This window comes from Bos mutus, chromosome 2, assembly GCF_027580195.1.
Source record: "Bos mutus isolate GX-2022 chromosome 2, NWIPB_WYAK_1.1, whole genome shotgun sequence".
Taxonomy (NCBI): Eukaryota; Metazoa; Chordata; class Mammalia; order Artiodactyla; family Bovidae; genus Bos; species Bos mutus.
Window position 1 is genome coordinate 47961773 of NC_091618.1, and position 20610 is coordinate 47982382.

At 38.7% G+C, this 20610-nt stretch overlaps 1 protein-coding gene across 1 annotated transcript in view; it reads left to right on the top strand.

Moving 5' to 3' along the window:
* Positions 1–20610, top strand: part of SATB2 (SATB homeobox 2) — a 199620-nt gene that overhangs the window by 142126 nt on the left and 36884 nt on the right. The window contains exons 8-9 of the mRNA XM_070388657.1: positions 3292–3504; positions 8104–8259. Coding sequence (XP_070244758.1) covers positions 3292–3504; positions 8104–8259 — 369 coding nt within the window. The remainder of the gene's footprint in view (positions 1–3291; positions 3505–8103; positions 8260–20610) is intronic.

Genomic DNA, 20610 nt, shown 5'->3' on the forward strand with positions numbered 1-20610 from the left:
ATCCTCCACAATTTGTCAAAATAATTTCACAGAAGAAGTTTACAAACTTTGCCTTTGAAAGATCTTAACATATAATCATCATAACCAGGATAAAGAATATATCCATGCATATCCTAAAGCATTTCCAAATTTGGTAGTCTGACATTTGGTAAAATGCTAAAGTTACTTATTTTTTGGGGGGGCGAGGTCAGAGAATAAAGAGTTTTAATTTTTCATCTCATTATTTATACTATTATTTATCTTTTTTTAAAAACTTTTTATTTTGCATTGGTGTATAGCTGATTAACAATATTGTGATAGTTTCAGGTGAACAACAAAGGGACTCAGCCATACATACACACATATCCATGAGAGAGAGAGAAAGAGAGAAGGGAGTGAGTGCCAGCTTGTCCTCCGGGTGTAGAGTTCATCATTAAAGAAAGCTCAGAAAATAGCAATCTTAGTATCTTTTTGTATTAGAAATTGGTATTGGTTGTATTTTAATTTTTTATTTTATTGAAGTACAATTGATGTACAATGTGTTAGTCTGTGGTATATAGCAAAATGATCCATATATATATGCATACATATTTTCTGTATGTATGTGTGTATGTATTTTGTATTCCTTCTCATCGTGGCCTATTACGAGACACTGTGCTATACAGTAGGACCTTGTTGTCTGTCTGTTTTATGTATAGCAGTTTGCATCTGCCGATCTCAAACGCCTAATTTAGCCCTCCCTTGCCCTTTCCCCTTTGGTAACCATAAATTTGTTTTCTATATCTGTGAGTCTGTTTCTGTTTTGTAAATAAATTCATTTGTATCATATTTTAAATTCTACATATACGTGATATGACATTTGTCTTTCTCTGTTGGACTTACTTCACTTAGTATGATAATCTCCAGGTCCGTCTGTGTTGCTGCAAATGGCATGATTTCACTCTTTTTCATGACTGATTAGTATTCCATTGGGTGTATAGGAAAGTAGTGTTGAAAATTGTTATCCCTCTTGCTTCTGCATGTATTAATTTGGAGATGTTTGTCTTAGAAGCAAGAAAGAAAAGTGAAAGTGAAGTCACTCAGTCATCTCCGACTCTTTGCGACCCCATGGAGTGTAGTCCTCCTTCCATGGGATTTTCCAGGCAATAATCCTGGAGTGGGTTGCCATTTCCTTCTCCAGGGGATCTTCCCAACCTAGGGATCGAACCTGGGTCTCCTGAACTGTAGACAGACGCCTTACCGTCTGAGCCACCAGGGAAGTCAAATCATTATTAATATATCAAGTTGCTTAGTCCAAGTGGAAAGTAGGATAACTTAAGGCAGAACTGACTTTTAATTTCAGAAAGAGAATTAATACCTAGATTGTATAACATTTTCTGGAAGACAGGTGTCTCACTTGTTGCTTCTTTCTGAAAACATGACAATAAATCAGGATTTTCTTAGAATCATTTCACCAGTAGGATAGTTGTATATACCTGCCCTACCCTACCTTGGCCTTTCCTTGGGCATGTATGCATGCAGACACACACTTCTTAACATTTTTTTCTAGCTTCATTGTGTGGCACATTATATTCCCATTTATAAAGACTTTTCTAATCAAAGTAATGACAACCAAATTGGCAGAACTATCAGATGGCATACCTTTTGTAAGTTTCTTATAGTAAAATTGTCTTACATGGTGTTTTGGGTGGTGATTACCTCCTGGAGTGCTGATAACTATGTTTATTTCACAGATGCATATTTCTGTGACATTTGGTTTACTATCTTATAATATATTACTTCTAAAAAAAGTTTGCCTACCTTACCCTGAGGATTGTTGGCCAACTAGAGGTAGTAGTGTGTTTCTTTTACATCCAATGCCTTTTGGCCTATTGGCCAAATATGGCCTATTTAGCCATAGATTACAAATCTGATAGTATTTCTTTGCATTAACATTCCCCTAAGTGGAAATATCTTTGGCATCTACTTTTTAGAATTTGGGGTTATCCTCATCTCTTGTAAGACTCAGAAGTTAACATCTTAGCTCTTTCTGAGGTATCATCCTAGGGCCTGATCTCATATTGCCCTGAGAAGGGATGTTAGCTGGGAATGCCTTTATGTAATAATCTAACAAGTGTGCAGAATGGAGGGGCTTCCCAGGTGGCTCAGTGGTGGAGAATCCACCTGCCAATGCAGGAGACCTAAATTCAATCCCTAGGTCAGGAAGATTCCCTAGAGAAGGAAATGGCAACTCCGGTTTTCTTGCCTGGGAAATCCCATGATCAGAGGAGCCTGGTGGGCAGCAGGCCATAGGTTCACAAAGAGTCAGACACGACTGAGCAACCGAGCACACATGCACATGCAGGATGGGAATGGATCAGCTTTTGCCTCGAGTACTGTGATGTCCAAACTCAGGTCTTCAGCCTTTTTCTTGAGTCCATACTACTTTTCTTTCGACTTGTCAGCATTTTTCTTTTCTTTGTGAGTTCTCTGTGAGCAGAGCACACGAGAACATTAAGTTCCTATGTAAAGCGTTCCATTTGGATGGGTCACACAGTCAGAAAGTATCTGAGCCTATCATGGTGTTCTCTGAGGTGTGCTGTGGCCCTTCACCAGATTGCAGCCACACTTTCTGTCGCTTCAGTGGTGGAATTGGAGTGTCCCCATGAGGGCATCTCATAAAAAGGTTTGGGTGCCCTCTGGTACGCATGCAAGGAAACCTATTAAGTATGTGGATTGGGAAGCTCATAGAGGGTTAACACAAGTTAGAGCCACTTGCTTTGTGTCTTTTTTTTTTTTTCTCCCCCACAAGTAATATCTATATTGAAAACAGTGGCCGGTCACACAGAAATTCAGCCAAACTTTTTTTTTTTTAAGTCGATGTAAATCTCCCATGCTGTTTAAATGTCGGAACTAAATTTACCAAACTTGGCAGATTTGTAAAGCTGAGCAGGACTGCCAAGTGTTCCCAGTTTCAAGCAGAGAGAGTTCTAACAGTTCCTGAAATACTTGTAGGAGGCACCTGGTGGTAATTGCAGTTTCATAATTCTTCCCAAGCGCCTACCTTGCTAGCTGGCATCTCTGTACACTGCTGATTATTACAGTAATGATAAAGTGTCAGAATAGAATGGTCCAAAATAACGCAGAGCCCCCAGGAGCCAAGCACAATCCCTCCAAATCTTCTTGCTTGAGAACTGTCAGGAATTAGACCGAGGTTCTTGACATCACAGCCAGCTGGTTATACCAAACAAAGGGGAAGGGTGCGGGGGTGGGGTGCGCCAGACAGAAACCGCACCACATACCTGGCCTACTTTTTTTTTTCCATTTAATCAGGGGTTGTTGTCTGAGATTCTGCGGAAGGAAGAAGACCCTCGGACAGCATCTCAGTCTCTTTTAGTAAACCTGAGAGCCATGCAGAATTTCCTCAACCTGCCTGAAGTGGAGCGGGACCGCATATACCAGGATGAGAGAGAGCGGAGCATGAACCCCAATGTGAGCATGGTCTCGTCAGCCTCCAGCAGTCCCAGCTCCTCCCGAACCCCTCAGGTGAGATATTCCCTCCACTGACTTTTCACTCTTTGCCTTAGAAACATCTTGCCTTCACTGATACTCTGTTTTCCCTCGAAAACTAAGAGATATAATTCTAGGACTTCTTAATCCGCTGAACATGTGAGTTAGAGAATGTGAAACTCTGACCCTATACTAGTGGTTATCCTTTACTGTACCATCCATGCCATTTCTCTCCCTTTAAAAAAGTTCCATTCTTCCATATATGGCGGGGGTGGGTGGAAGGATAACGGCTAGATGTCTGCATACAGCTGTTTGGTTATCAAAGAAGGGAGTAGGGGATTAGTGTTGAAGCTAAGTTTGCATAGGAAGCATACTGCTTTCCTCCAATTGTGTATTTATTTGGATGGAGATAGGGTAGTTGGGGGCTGGGGACAGGTAGAGCAGTCCAAGTTCTGCTTGATGTAACCTGAAAGAAACGAAATCCGTGAGGAAGCTGTGTGTGATGGAAGCATGCATGTGCTGTGGCTAGATCAGAATGACTGGGAGCTCATTCAGTGATTCTGTAGAAAATGGTGGGAAGGTAGACCTTCATGTTTTCTTTCCTGCAGTGATTCCCACAGGATCCTGGCTCAGCTTTCCATCCTTCTTTCCTCCATGCTTTAAAAGCATTCTGTTCTCAGGTCCTTCTGCAAATGCATACATCTATTAATAGTAATGTGTGCTTTAGAAATTTTAACTGAAGGGTCAAGTTCTCAAGTAGCCAAGAGTCATTTCCAACTCAGATCTGAGGGCACTCCTTCTTAGCCCACTCCCTACTTCCCTTCTAGGGCTTCCCTGGTGGCTCAGATGGTAAAGAATCCACCTGCAATGCAGGAGTCCTGTGTTTGATCCCTGGGTTGGGGAAATCCCCTGGAGGAGGGCATGGCAACCCACTCCAATATTCTTGCCTGGAGAATCCCCATGGACAGAGGAGCCTGATGGGCTACAGTCCATGGGGTCACAAAGAATAGGACATGACTGGGAGACTAAGCACAGCACAGCTACTTCCCTTAGACTTCTCAGGTGGATAAGTGGTAAAGAATCTGCCTGCCAGTGCAGGAGACACAAGAGACTTGTGTTCAGTCCCTGGGTTGGATAGATCCCTTTGAAGAGGATGGCAACCCACTCCAGTATTCTTATCTGGGAAAGCCCATGGACAGAGAAGCCTGTCCATTGTTAAAGGGCTACAATCCCGGGGTCACAGTAAGACACGACTTAGCGACTAAGAATGTACACACGCAGTGTTTCCCGTAAACTTTTACTAATCAGCGGATTTATAGTAAAGTCATCTCGTTTACTGTTGCTGGCATGGTTTCAAGTTCCTTCTTGAGTTATAGTTTTCAAACCAAATATTTAACAGTTGTACATTTGTACGAATCAGAAAATTGGGTATGCTGAAAATGTGATTTTTTTTTGGCTTAGATACATATAGTTTTGGATTTAGGAGTTTGTTTTCTGGCAAGGTCTAAGGAACTGATTAAGCAGAATTTTATTCTAATAGAAATATTTGAGCTTTTTCAAGTACATTTATTTTTTTCCCACACATCTTAACTCTCTTTATATTTTTACACTCTGCAATAGATTTTTAATTGAAGATCATTTTTTATCATGAACTGCCAAATTGTGATACTTAGACCTTAGTGAATTATGAATTTTAGTTACTGTTAAACCAAAACTAAGACGCTTGACTGCTTACTTTGGACTAGTGAAGCCAAGTTTTTTTACTTTTATTTTTTTAAATTTTGGGGCATACATGTTGAGCTATTGAGTTGGGCGAGTTGTTAATTTGCACTAATATTTACTTCTATTAAATTCACCAACATTTTTGCCACTTTTGAAGCCCATTAAGCTATTACAGAAGAATCCAGCCATGCTTCATGGCCATTTAACTGGGCAACTTTTCTCAGAAAGTCACTCCTTCTTGTTAGAAAATCACACATGTCTGTGTGTTTTGTTTTCCACTCCTTCATAATATTTTTCTAACAAGATTATATCTTAGGCATCTTTTCAAAGACCTGGTAGCTTTCAGAGCCAGACCAACTTACAAGGCTACACAGTTAAGGCCAATATTTTGTTTTTTTGAGCAGAAGAAAATCCCTAGATAAAGGTGTCCTTTAGAGGCAAGTTTAACAGGGAAATTGATCATTTAATTTCACAGCTTGGAGATTTTTGAAAATAAATGTTAAATATTTTTTCTCAAAATATATTTGAGAACATGGTCATGGCACTGACAGTTTTACATTGTCTGGAACATCCTTCTTTTTCTGCTGGTTAAGCACTGAGAGAATTATTAAAGATATTTAAAACATTTCATGATTACCTACTTAATCAAAATTCTTTATAGAACTGTCTCCGTGGTGTAGATACAGATTACTGTAAGGCTTTCATTGTGCACACAAATGCAGAGAGGTGCCACTGGTTCCGTCTTTGAGCTGGAGCCAGCATTCCAGGGCACACACACACAAGGTCTTGCATAGGTCCATGGAGATTATTTTCCAGACCCAATAGCACTTTATTACTGGTTTAAAACAAATTGAAGAAATTTCAAATTCAACCCCTACAGTCTCTTCTAATAATCCTTCAACAGGCCAGTATTCTTCAGTGCATTTAATGATAACAAAGCAACAGAGAAGGATAAGAATGATCATTTATTGAGCACTTATTATATCATGTATTGTGAATATTTTGCATGGATTTAGATCCTCACCATTTTGCATTGTTGTTCCTATTTTACAGATAAGGAAACTCAAGTTTAGGTAGGTTAAATACCTCATGTAATATAAATGGTTGGTAGAGTTAGGATTTCAGTTCTGATTATTCTGATTCTAAGGTCTGGGTCCCTAAGCATATATTTCTCTGCTTTGACTTTAGCTCTCAGTGTTCCAGAAAAGATTTGATCAGTTAGTTAACATGATGTTAAGTCAGTGAGGCTAATAAAAAACCTGCACTGAGAAAGGCAGAAATGGTATGCAAAAACATGCACTCAGTAGGGAAAACACTCTGGATTAACTAGAAGTTTTAAGAAGAAAAATGAGTCTTCTTGAAAAAGATGGGAGAGGATTAGAGTGTTATGGGAAGACCTGAAACTCCAGGGCAAGAAGAAAAGTATAAAAACAGCACCAGTGTAAACTGGAGGTTTTGGAGGCAGAGTAGCACAGTGGTCCATGAACTTGTGCTTTGGAGCCTGAGGGACTTGAGTTCAGATCATGGTTATTTCACTTGCTGCTGCATATCCTTCCAGCAAATTATCTTCTTTTATTTTCAGTTGTCTTCATCTCTAAAGTGAAAATAATAATGTTTAACTCACTGTGTTCTTATAAAGAATAAAATGTGATGACAAAAGTAAAACGCTTTCTGGAATGCCTGGCACATAAAAAGTATGTGTGTATCAGTTATTCTTATTATTACTTTTCAGTAATTAGAAAACAATATGAGACGGGAAGGTCACAGGAGAATGGCAGAAGTCACTGAGTGCTTGTAGGAACCAAAGCTTTCTTTTAAAGTTAGGACGTGACCCTGGCTTCAAGACATCATTGAGAATGATCCCACGGTGTCCACACTGTATGCCAGGTCTCTAAACCCTGCATACTATCAGTCCAGTGGGGAAACAGCTCAGGACATCCAGAGAGGGAAATTAGTGGTTTAGGGGTCTAGGGTGGGTGGGGACAAAAAGAAAAAAGCTCACTTTAGACCAAATCAGCTGTCGGTGCTCAGGAATCTGAGGGTGGGGACAGACTGTTTCCTTTGTCTGGTGGCCCTGGGTTCTGAGAAGGCTGCCCAGCCCCGCTCCTTACACAACATAGTTTTCTGGATCAAGTAGGTTCAAACATTTTAGGGTTATCCTAACTCCAAGAAGTACAGACACCTTTTATATTGTCCTTCATTTGTCTCTGAAGCTGATGGGAAATCATTCAATTAAAACGAGCATGGCAGAATACATAAAACCAGAATATGAGTTTAAGAAAATGAAAACAGCACTTCAAAGGCATTCTGAAGCCTAGTTTTATGAAATGAAATTTTGTTTCATTTCCACTGATTTCCTAGGTGAAATTAGGTGACTGTCTGGGTAGCATAATGATGATAATGGGGGGAAGCCATACATACTCAAATGACATACGTAAAGCTTTAATAAAGAATGAGAGAGACTCAGGGGAGCGCATTAAATTGAGTAATAATTTATTATTTAGAGACCTCTACCCATTTACTCTTTTTTTTTTTTTTTTCTGGAAGATTGACTCTTCCTCTAAGGTGTTCTGTTTTCAGAAGGAAAAAAGTAACCATGTGTGTGTTCTGCATGCTTGTGTTGCAGTTAGGTGATGGCTTGAGTTTGGTACCCAGAGTAGCCATCCTACCTGCGAACCGTCTCAGCTACTGTGAGGGGAACAACAGGGTTGACAGGACTCTGCATGTCCTATAGGAATGCACTGCAATTATTTCCAATCACAATTAACCTGATTAGAATAATGGACAGGAAGTGTCCCTCTGTAGCTAATGTGGTTTGGCATCAGCTGACTGAAATCCTTTGATAATTTCTGCACAGATGGCTGGGCTGAATGCAGCACTTTTTAAATTATTATTTTCATGGTCTCTTGGTAGGCCAAAACCTCGACACCGACAACAGACCTCCCCATTAAGGTGGACGGCGCCAACGTCAACATCACAGCTGCCATTTATGACGAGATCCAACAGGAGATGAAAAGGGCCAAGGTGTCTCAAGCCCTGTTTGCCAAAGTGGCTGCAAATAAAAGTCAGGTGAGTGGATTTTTAAAGAGCAAAAGTGAGGCTGGAATTAGACTGTTCTCCTCCTCCCACCAATAAAAATACATCTGTTCCTATAATAATAATAACAATAATAATCCCTAGGGAACCTGTCACGTTCTTGCCTTTTGCGCTACAGTTTGCTTTTATTCCCATCAGGGTTCACAATAAAGACTAAGTCAAAACCCAGATTTTTTTTCAAGTTTTTTAAATTTTTTTCAAAAAGAATCAGCCTTGAGGGATATCTCTCCCAATTCTGAATACTGCTGTGTATGCTTTTTTCCTTTCTTTTGGGTATTTGAGCAAAACTTGGTGTGTTCAGAACAGCATCTTCCTGAGATCAAGTTTTAGCCAGGTCTCGTCACCTCTCTTATTCCCACCAGGGGAATGGATGACTTTGTTATAATAACTGCTTTTCAACCCAGCCCCAGAGACACCTTGCAATGTCAGGTGTTTCTTTTATGTAGAGAATACAGTTGTTTTTCCAGGAGAAAACACACATCGGGGACTGCAGAGTAAGTGCTGAGATCTTTTAACAGAAAAACAGAGAAGCTTATCCAGTACAATTTTGCAGAGTGCTGCGATTGTGGGGAATGGAATGCTCCAGGGAGAAAGTAGACAGATGCTTAGGTTTTTATTTCTGAAAGCAGCAACAGTTGAAGGGCTGTACTATCTGTTTCAATTTGTTTAAAGCGACAACTACTGCCCTATCCTAGAATGGGTTATGTTGAGGTGCCTACTTATTTATTTCTGGGTTGAACAATTACTCAGATGCGAGGTGAAGGAAACAAAAGTTAGTTAAAGCTTAATTTTGAGAGTCCTTTGATTCAGAGCTTGATTTCCTCTGTGGGCTTGCATGACAAATGCTTTCATCCCTACATATGTAAATGGTAAAATGGTCCATCCTCTCCTGAACAGATCTGCTTTGTGCTGTAGAGAAAAGAAGTTACTGAATATGTTTTAAGCAACATGGTTTTTAATGAAAATTAAGTTTTTAAAATGATAGCTAAATGCTGTATGTTTACTAATTATATGGTTTGGGGAATAGACTTTTTTTACCTGTAGTTTTGCAGTAACCTAAATTACTTTTTTTCAGATTTTAATAAAAAGACAGCAGTAGAATATTCAGCAATTTTGAAGAGGGTTGAAATATTTGTTTTCCCTATTCAATTTTGATGTCATGATTTTTCCAGATTATTCTTTCTCTCATCAATGAAATCATTGCAATGTAGTTGGCTAAGATATCATGTCCAATCATAGTATGAAATACATGAAAAGAAAATACCATAGAGCCTTCTTAAACTGTTAAATGCATAAAATCCCATGTACCACATGGCAAAATATAATGAGAGTTGGAGCTGTTAAACGAATAAAGCTGTTAAATGCATAATGCCACTTGGCAAAACTACTGTGCATTTAATGGTTTTCCACTGTGTAATAAAGGACATATGTGGTAAATGTGCAGTAAGTATAAAACTACACAATTGCTTTTGCAAACCTGCCCCGTAGTCGTGACTTGATGTAAATATCAAAGTTGCACTCAGTCCTCCTTTTATAGCTGCTTTCTAGAAAAACTCAAGGCCATAGTCTAAGCACTTGATTCAGAATGCTGTCATCTCCCTGTTGACTTGGTACTATTGCTTCTGAAAAGAGTGTTGAGTCCAGCCTCCCTAAGTAGTTCAGGTGGCTGATTGAAAACTGTGTTTGCCAGTTGGCACAAATGTAGCTCTCCAAATTCTTATTGCCTGCAGAACTCAGTAGCCCTGTTTCTGTAGAGCTTGGAGTGAAATATAGTTCTAGGACCTGATGTGCTAAAAGGTGAGATTGAGCCTAAATGGAGATAAGATGCTTTGTCTCTTGTTTGTTTTCCATTAGGGTGGTGATTTCATTCACATTTATGAATAAGGAACTTTATTTGTAAACAGCTGACAGAGATTTGCAAATCAGGTGTTAAGTGTCTTAAAAACGGCACTGTCAAACAAAATAAACTTAGCTGATAGTTTCAAAGGCAATTTAACGTAAGATATTCGCTCTGCTTTGTAAGTACTACTGGCATTTGCTTGATAAAAAGCATCCTTAATGAAATCAACGGCATGATGTTGTACCTTGCACTTGTATTTGGTACATGTCCATAAGGGTTTTGTGTGTGTGTGTGTGTGTGTGTATGGAGTGACTGAGGAAGTAAGGGTACTCCATTCTCTTGGAGGTAAAATTAGAAGAACCTTGAATAGGAACTCTTGTTCCTATTGGAGTGGGTTTGAGCCTAGAAGGCCCTGTTCAAACACACATACTAACCCCTCCTCTTCCTTTTTACATGTCTTAAAATAGAAAGGAACCCTCCATTAAATCTCATTCATTCCTTGCTATGAATTGCCGTCATCATAATAAAAATAGTAACCTTACACTGCCTGTGTGTTAGGCAAGCTTTGAATGAAGAGTAGGAAAAGGAGAGGACGTTTTTAGAGATTGAGAGTGGTGGGGCAAGGGGTTCCTCGAGGGCTGTAAGAGTTTAGAAAACAGGCATAGTTGGAGGAGGGGTTCAGAAAAGGAGCTAAGAGTGACAAACATTGGCAGTTATGCCTGTGGTCCTATTGGTGGAAACAATATTACTGGAAAGTGTGTGTTTCCTTAGTGTGTGGGTGACATAAGGGTGCATTTGTAGGGTTGAAGACCACCTGTTCATTTAATTGGTCTCCGGCTCCTTTGTCATGGCCAGGCCAGCCCATCATCCAATTCCACTGAGTGCCTCTGGTCTGATCCTTGGCCTTTTCTTCATGTGAGAGAAGCCAAAGAAAGCAAAGCAGGGGGCAAAGTATGCTTACATACATTTCACCTTTTACTTGTTTCATTTTCTATTTAGGATCAATTTTAGGTGTTGTGTGTGTGTGTGGATGTGGATGTGGGTTCTGAAGACTCTCTTTTCTTTCTGCAGAATATTCAGATTATTGGTCTTCATGGGATGGGATGAACTATGGTCAATGGTTGTTCTCTGTGAACTAGGAGTTGGGGGTCCTCAGTAGGAACCATAGTGTAAGGGCATATGGCATTTCCCTCACAACTTCAGCATGGCCCTACATACAAAGGGCCCCCAGAGAATAAGCACCCCAGTGTGCAGTCTAAGTGACTACAGGAACTCAGTGTCCCAGTCCCTCAGATTCTGTAGTTACTCTCCCACTCTCCCTTCCTCCCCAAGTGCAGTTTATCACATGTGATCTGGAAAATGGAAATCCAGCAGGGAGCAAACACAGTGACCTGTGTGGCACCCCCACTGCAGTGCTCCAGGGATGGCCATGTGCTTCGTGACAGCATCTTTAGCTACATCTCTTTCTGGTGACATCAGCTGCCCCTTTCCCCAGATGTTAACTCACTATTTCTCTCCTCTCCTGCCTGCTTCTCTTTTTTATATTGCTTTCAGTATTCAACTCATGGAATGCTGAGGTTGATCTGAGCTTGGCTTTATTTTGAAAGGAGAGTGAAACTTTATTATTTTATACCCAAAGAGCCAACTCTACATATGTCTTTTCCTATTAGGTTTGGGTGGAAATAGAGTAGGTAGAGGAATGGGAATGGACCTATTCCTGTTCTACTTTGCCTTCATTAAACAAGTAAAACAAATGAATAAAAATGTTAGAAGGGCACTAGGTTTGCTTTCTTTTTTTCTTTTCTCTCTCTTTTTTTGGCGGGGCAGGAGGGTCTTGCTTTCTGTTATTAGGAAGGTAGAGAGAAGCTGAAACACTGCAAAAAAGGGAAATAGACAACCTGGTTGTAAAGCTCAGTTGGTGGTAATGAAAGAGCCAATCCCAGAGTCTGCTGGTATAAAAGAGGGAGTGACCTGGGAATAAGGGGTAGGGGGTCTCTGAAGGGATGACACTGTAGGATGTCCTCATCATCGCCACCAGGATTTAAAAACCCCTACTAGTCCTTCCTGCCCTACATGCCTTCCAGGCCCACAGGCTGCAGGAGCTACTGCTAGGATCAGGAATGAAGGAGTCCTCACTCCTGCTGCAGAAGAGAGAGGGAGGCACAACTGTGACCCCACCACAGTGGGGAAAGAGTTTCTGGCACAATTCTGAAATAATTTCCTCCATAGAAGATGTATTCTTCGTGGTGACTGGGTTTCATGGTGTATACTTTATGAATGCTATGATTAAAATAGATTTTGTGTACTGATTGGCCTTTATTCCTTATCATTGTCTCACCAAGAAAAGAAATATATATATATATATATATTTCATATTCCATGTTCTCACTTACTGACTTAACAAACTGTAATCCTAAGTAGAAGGCTTCTTAAACTTTAGATGTAGATTATAAACACAGATTTTATTAACATTCTTTATTATAAAATATTTCCATATAGATGATCTAATTTGACTAACAAGTTAAATGATTTAAAATACACAGGACTCTGTAGCAGATCCTTTTAAAGGTAAAAGTAAAGATAGACAACTGTACATAACGAAAAATAATTGGTATATCATTCGGTTTGTTTCCTTCCTTTTACTAATCTTTGCTATTGGAGTTTATATCACATTCAGTATAGTGCTAACGTGTTTTCTTCATTCAATCATGAGTTACCATATTAATTTTTGCTTTTGTATGTCTCTTCTTAAAAATGTCCCAGGCACAAGTTAGTTGTACATATTTCCTTTTTAAAGAAATAACTTCTATTTTATGACTACTTAAGTAATAACATCCTCATTTTATTTTTATTCTTGAATTCAAAGGCATTTCTTTTCTTCTTTAATGCTATTTATTTTGAATAGGTAGCATATGTTCATTATATAAGCTTCAAAAGGGACAAAAGAGTATACAGTGAATAGTCTTCCTCCATCCCTCAGCCCTCAGCCATCCTTAGAGCCACTGCCAACATTTCTCCTCTATCTTTGGAAATACAAGTTTATAGGCTTTCTTTGTCCCTATGCACAAATGACTAGCATACTTTACACACGGTTTTTCCTTTACAAATCCTAAAGATCTTTCCGTATCAGGACACTTAGTCCTCTTATTCTCTTAAGCTGCTACGTCATACTGGATGCACCACAATTTGACTCTCTTCCCTTCATGGGTATGTAAATCATTTCTAGTCCTACCATATTGAAAATAATGATAGGATTTACATTCCAGTGATGTCCTTGCCAGCGATGCTTGAGGGTCGCTGCCTCTATACCTTCACCTAAGGCATTTTGAATGACTCAGCTGACTACAGTTTTGGCCAATATAAGAGGGAGGGGGGGATGATTTGGGAGAATGGCATTAAAACATGTATAATATCATATAAGAAACAAATCGCCAGTCCAGGTTTGATGCAGGATACAGGAAGCTTGGGGCTGGTGCACTGGGATGACCCAGAGGGATGGTATGGGGAGGAAGGTGGGAGGGCGATTCAGGATGGGGAACACATGTACACCCGTGGCGGATGCATGTTGATGTATGGCAAAACCAATACAATATTGTAAAGTAAAAAAAAATAATAATAAAAATAAAAAATACTAATAAAGAAAAAAAATGTTTATAATTAACAAAAGCAAAACAAAACCCCGAACAACTGGAAATTCCCACGTCTCCCTCTTCCACCAGGCAGGCTCTGCATATGGCTCCACATATGATCCCCAGCTAGCGGTCCTGTCCCCTTGCACCTGCTGTAGCATCTGGGGTCAGAGCTGCATGCTGCCTTACTGTGCTCCCCTCAGGCCCACCTCCCGGCTGGGGCCTGCAGGTTCTGTGATTGCTGCAAAGGCCCATCAAGATGAGGGCCGTGTGTCCTTGTGGGTCGTCAGGTGGCAAGGAGAGATAGCACACCCCCTGAAATGTCACCTGCAATGCCCCATCCTCATTTTAAAAAATAAAATGAAAAAAATATAAAGGCAAAATATGAATCACCCGTAATCCCACAATCCAGAGGTAGTTGCTATTAACCTTTTAGTCTAATGTGTAAGTGCGTGTTTGCACGTGTGTGTTTATATCCTGGTTGGAATTATACTGTAATAAGACAGTTATAAATTGTAAATTTTTAAACCACCTTTTCTCATGGGAGAGTATGTTTATGAATTGTACAGTATCTTCAGTCTCATTATTTGGTTTCTTAGCCTTTAGAAAATATTACACAAGAATCAATTTTACCACTTTGCCCTGAAAGTGGTTTGACAGTTACCTTATTTTTTACGTTTCCTTATGGAGATGGCTTTATCGGGACTAGGATTGCTCAGGCTATTGGGGCTTCCCTGGTGGCTCAGTTGGTAAAGAATCTGTGTACAATGCAGGAGACCTGGGTTCAGTCTCTGGCTCAGAAAGGTCCCTTGAAGGAGGAAATGGCAACCCACTCCAGTATTCTTACCTGGAGAATCCCATGGACAGAGGAACTTGGTGGGTTACAGTCCATGGGGTCACAAGAGTCAGATATGACCTAGAAACTAAACCACCGCATCGGAAGTAAATGTTTGACTCCCCTGATCTCTGGTATAAAGAGAGACAGGAAAAACTGGCCGTATGATGCCACGTGTAGAATGAGGTGGTGGTCTCGTCTCACTCCCAGTGCTTTTGCTTCTGCCATCTTGTCTTCAGTGTATAAGGCAGACTAAAATGAGGTGTGTGGCCTTGCCTGCCCCTTCCTGATGGGAGATTTTTTTTGAACACATTTTGACAGCCTATCAAAAAGCAGCTTCTACTCTTGTCAACTGGGGCATGTATACTACAATGTCAGTGCTGTCCACCAAGCTTACATGAAACAAATTAACATATTTACACTATAATTGCCATTTGAAAAAAATTATTAAGCAGGTAGTGAAGAAATTAGGCTTCTCAGTATTCTCAAATGCCAAATTAAGTGAACAGTAAGTACAGTGATACCTAAGCATCAAGTCAAACCCTTCACTTTCTTCCTTTTTCTCTCAGCATAATTCAAAGGAATAGATTCTTTTGAGAAATGATCAACAGAAATTCCCTCAAGATCTCAATTTTTACATCATCCCTATAGTGAGGAGTTGGATTCTTCACAGTTGATTATGTTTATGTTTCATACCCTAAATCTAGCCTTTATGGGAACCCTTAATTAGATATCAGTGAAGCTTAATACGTAGAGTTCATACGCAGTTAATACAATGTCAGGTGCCTTTACCCATTGCTAAAATTTCTGTACTGGGTTTAAGCACATCTTGATCTATTGCAGAAACCTTTGAGTTGCATTCTTTTGCCTGTTCATGACACAACACTTTTAGAAACTTGCATATGACTTTAAAGCAAATCAGGTTGACATATTAAAAGCCATCTTTCTGAACTCTCCCAGCCTTCTTTTGAAGATGATATTGAGTTAAACCATAGTTCTTACAGTTAGAGAATGTTGGTGCTGTGACTAGTTCCTACTATTTTGTCATAGGGACCATTTAATCATCTTGCTTTCACAGGCCAAAGACTAGGATTAGACACACTAGGTCCTAGGGTACAGTCCAAGGAGGCACACCCTTTCAGAGTCACATTTCTTAATTTTTGCACATTAGTTGCTTGCATGCCTCACTTTAGTCCCAGTCCTAATCTTTCAAACAAGTTTTATTCCTGGTTTTATGCTGTGTCTATTTCCCCCCCTCCACACTTATGAGTTCTTGAGGCAGTGTTCATAATATTAATATATAGTACCTTGTATATAATAATATATATTAATAATATATATACCTTGTATCATATATATGTGTGTGTATATATATACCTTATATCATGTATGTGTGTGTGTGTTTTGTGTATATATATGTGTGTGTATATATATATACCTTGTATTATAAGTATATATGGTATGTATCATAGGTATATTATGGTATATATATGTTATAATATATATACCTTACATCAAAGGTATCCTGGAATTTGAGTCTGAAATATTTTGGTTGTTTTCTTCCTGATATTTTAGTCTAGTACATTGTAATGTTAATATGTTTTTATTATCTAAGTGGAGAAGACTCCAGATTCATTCCTTTTGACGGATATAGATTTTTTTTTAGATGCATGTTCCCATGTATGTGTCTAAGTATGTGTGTGCATACTTGTATAAAGTCATCCCAAATCTCTATACTATTATATAGCTATGCATATCCTATAGTTCCATGTTAAGGCAACAAGATTTTATGAAATCCCTTCTTAACTTGAGCCCTTTATAACAGAGGTTAAGGAGTTGTTCTGAAATAAAATTTTCATTACTCTCAATTACAGATTCAATCTTTACAAACACATCCATAGAAATGTGAGACACATGCCCAGAGACAGCTGAAAATTAGTCCCCATGAAAATACAGTTTAGAACTTAGTGTACAATTTTGAGGAATAAGAAAAGAAGCAGATCGTTTTTACTTATTACATTCAAGGTGTAAAATAATTAACCTTGAACTGTAACCAAATGCTCAGCACAAATCTTTTTTCAGGTTTAGATGACCTCCTCGTCAGGGATTCACTGAAGCCCTTGACAAGTCTCCCTTGCAGTTTAGCCTTTTATCCATTTCAGTTTTCTTGATTAGGTTATCTTGAATCATTAGGGGGTTTATTTATTTTAATAGACACTTATTGGATTCATGAAAAGAGAATTCAGTGACTAAGAAACAAGAGCTGAATATTATCTGGCTCATTTCACACTTCAGAAGAGTCTCAACCAGCTGAAGAGAAATTCTTTCACAGTTACAAAAGTTTGTTTGGGGACTTTATGCGCTTCCATTTAGAAAGCGAACTGTCTGTGGTTAATAATATGAATTTTCTTTTGAGACACTCAGAAAATGTTTCCTTTTGGTTACATATGCTGACATTTTCTGTATTGAAGATGTGGGTGAGTAAATGGCCTTTTACATGTCTGTTGCAAGAAGCCTTGAGTCATTCTCCTGAAGAGAGCTGTTCATTTGTCAATTTATTCATTCATTGGAGTTCCTAGATGGGCAAAGAGGGTGGGGGCTTCTTACTACTTGTAGACGGAGTTCACTCATCAGCTCTGTGCTAGGTTCCTCAGGGCAAATGGTAATGACTGACAAGACCTTGGTCTACAAAGCGAGTACAACCTTACTTAAGAAGAACAAATTTATTTGCTGTATCTCTTTTTGGAAATCAAATCAGTCTGTGGACTTACATTTGTTTTTTAGCAAGTCCTGGTTTGTATTTGTTTAGAAATGCTTTAAAAACTAGGAAATGTGTCGCCTACACAGATTTTTTTTTTTTTTTTAAGGAAAAAAATGTGGGAACAGGCAGAAGTTGGAGTGATTACCTGTGTCCTGGGGTAGGAAAACAAGTAACTTGGTACACAGTGAAATTTCAGTACCACGGACAAGAACCCCACTCTTCCCATCTCCTTCCCCTCCCCCATCACTTAAACCTAAGGCATGGAGCTAGGATTAAAACCCATATCTGATAGGCTCCAAATTCAGACACTAGGCTGTATTATTGTTTTCCAAAAGACCTCCCTGGTCATTTGAATATTCTCAGCATTTGGTGTGTAGTGTGAAAAGTATGTCACATTTATTGTATATTTGAAAATTTTAAACCTTTCTTTTTATATAAGGATAATAGATATTGTTCTTCCTCATTCATTTTCAATGTGAGAGAGCTTTAAAAATTCTCATTTGATCAACAACAACAGCGCACACACACATGTGCGTGTACATACACACAAATGATTAAAATAATGAGAGTTAAATGATATGGTTTCGTGTTTAGGGTACATGTCACTTTTTATTGAACAAAAACTGGAGGATAAAGCCTATGCAGTGTGTAATTTACTACTAGCAGGCCATTGTAGGACCTGCTTAATACTCAGCAACATGATTTTACTATGAAAAAGAAAATATATCTAGGCTAAGGTAAGTGGAGTTCTTAACTTTATCATAGTTTTTTTCTCCAAGGACTTCTTGTTAAAAAAGAAGAGACGAAGGGAGGAATGGAGGAAGGAAATAAAAAATGGAAAGAATATTCCGTATATGTGTGTTAGAATACGATATTTATCTTTCTCTTTCTGACTCACTTCACTCTGTATAATAGGTTCTAGGAAAATGGTACTGAAGAATTTATTTACAGGGCAGCAGTGGAGAAACAGACATAGAGAATAGACTTACGGACATGGGGAGATGGGAGGAGAGGGTGTGATGTATGGAAAGAGTAACATGGAAACTTACATTACCATATGTAAAATAGATAGCCAATGGGAATTTGCTGTATGGCTCAGGAAACTCAAACAGGGGCTCTATATCAACCTAGAGAGTGGGATGGGGAGGGAGATGGGAGGGAAGTTCAAAAGGGAGGGGATATATGTATATCTTTGGCTGACTCATGTTGAGCTTTGACAGAAAACAACAAAATTCTGTAAAGCAATTATCCTTCAATAAAAAAAAATAAATTAGAAAAAAAATGTAAAGAAGAAATCAGAGAGTTCTTTGTCATATCAGTTAAAAAGCCTTCAGTGACTCCCATGGCCAATATGATTATGATGAAATTTCTTTGCATGTTATTCTTTATAATCTACAGCCCACCTCCATTTCTAGACTGTGCTTTAGCTGCACAAAGTTGCTTCTGATTACCAAATGTGTTATTTTTATAAGCCCCTGCATTTGCTGATACTGCTTTCTCTGCTTAGAATGTTATTCCAGTCACTTACTCTCCCCACCTGGTGAAACTCATCTTTATCTTTTAAGACCCACATTATGAATCCTGTTAATCTGTAATGACATTTTCCTTGAATTTCATGGTCAGAATTATATCCTTTCCTGTTGGTGATCTCAACTAACCTTTTAAGTAAACAGTAACAATGAAAATTAAATGAATTACAACTTCTCATAGAGGGAACAGAGAATTGAGTAAAGTTTTCCAGCAAAGGGAGTAACATGAGCAAAAGCATGAAGATGAGAATATATCAAGCCTATTCAGGGACTGTGAGTAATTCACAGTGGCCAAAGCACAAGGTCCATGGGAGAATTGATGGGAGATGAGACCATGAGGGAAAAATAAGAGCAAATTGTGGTTCTTATTGTTGCTGCTTCTAATGTTCCTAAATTGTGAACTAGAGGTATCTCGTTTAAGTAAATCCTCAGTAAAACTATCAGTTTACTAAAGAATAAGCTGTAGGGCCGTTATTCATCTTTCAGAAAGGAAAAATAATACATTTCTTCAAGTAGTAAGGATTCTTGATACATTTACAACTTTATTTGCTTTGTAAATTTAGATTGATGTACAACTTTTTAGGAACATGTGGGTTGTAAATAAACTATCTCTTGACTGGTGTGAGTGTCACCTCACCTGCATAGTCGGGAAAAGATAGAGTTGTTTTCTCTACTGAGGGAAATATATTTGTTTAAGAGGCTGATGAGGTGATTAAAATGAAATGTTAATAAGTATTATTTGCTTATGGCCTGAATGCTTGGGAAGTCTTTAACCATTGATCAAAACGATGTAGCCTTTGAACTTATATGCTTTCTTTGGGTTCAGAGTTTGAAGGTAAAAGTGTTTAAATTGTAAATTTCTTGGCATCATTACACTTAAGTTCCATGTACATTTTCCTATGTAAGTTCCAGGTATTCTCTATATTTTTTCAAACTTCTTATTTTGAACACATTTTAGACTCACAGAGACTTTGCAAAATGTTACACTTTCCATATATTTCTCACCTGGCTTCCCCTAATGTACACTGGATTACCATGGTGCAGTTATCAAAAGTAGGAAACTACCAGTGTTTTAATACTACCAACTAAAAACTTTATTCTAATTTCACTATTTTAAAATTAATATTATGCTAAATATTAATAGTATTTCCACTAATTACCTTTTTTGGTGCCAGGACCCCAGTCAGGAACCACATTACATTTAGTTATTATCCTTAGCTTTCTGAAGTTTGTGTCCATTGCTCAGTCTCCCCCCCACCCCCCTTTTTTTTTAATGACCTTGTCACTTTTAAAGAGTACTGATTGGTTATTTTGTTGAAAAAAGTCTCTCAGTTTGGGTTTGCCATGATTTGACTGAGATTGTGCATTTTGGGCAAGCCTACCTCAGATACTATGTTGTGTCCTTTGAAATGAATCATATCACAGAATTCTCAGTGTGAGTATGTCATCACTGGTGATGCTGACCTTGATCATTTGACCAAGGTGGTTTTTATTCTTTGTACTTTGACCTGGTGGCTAATCATTATCTGTTGTTTCTGACAAGTAACCAGGAAACAGATCACAGATTGTGGAGCTGGAAGGGAACTTAAAGATCATCTTTTGTAAACTCCTTCTTTTATAGTTAAGCTTCCAGAAGATCTAAGACCTTATCCAAAGGTCACCCAGTAATTTATTGTCATAGCAGGAACCTAGCAGTTCAGTCTCCAAACTGAATATTCTATGCTTCCGAG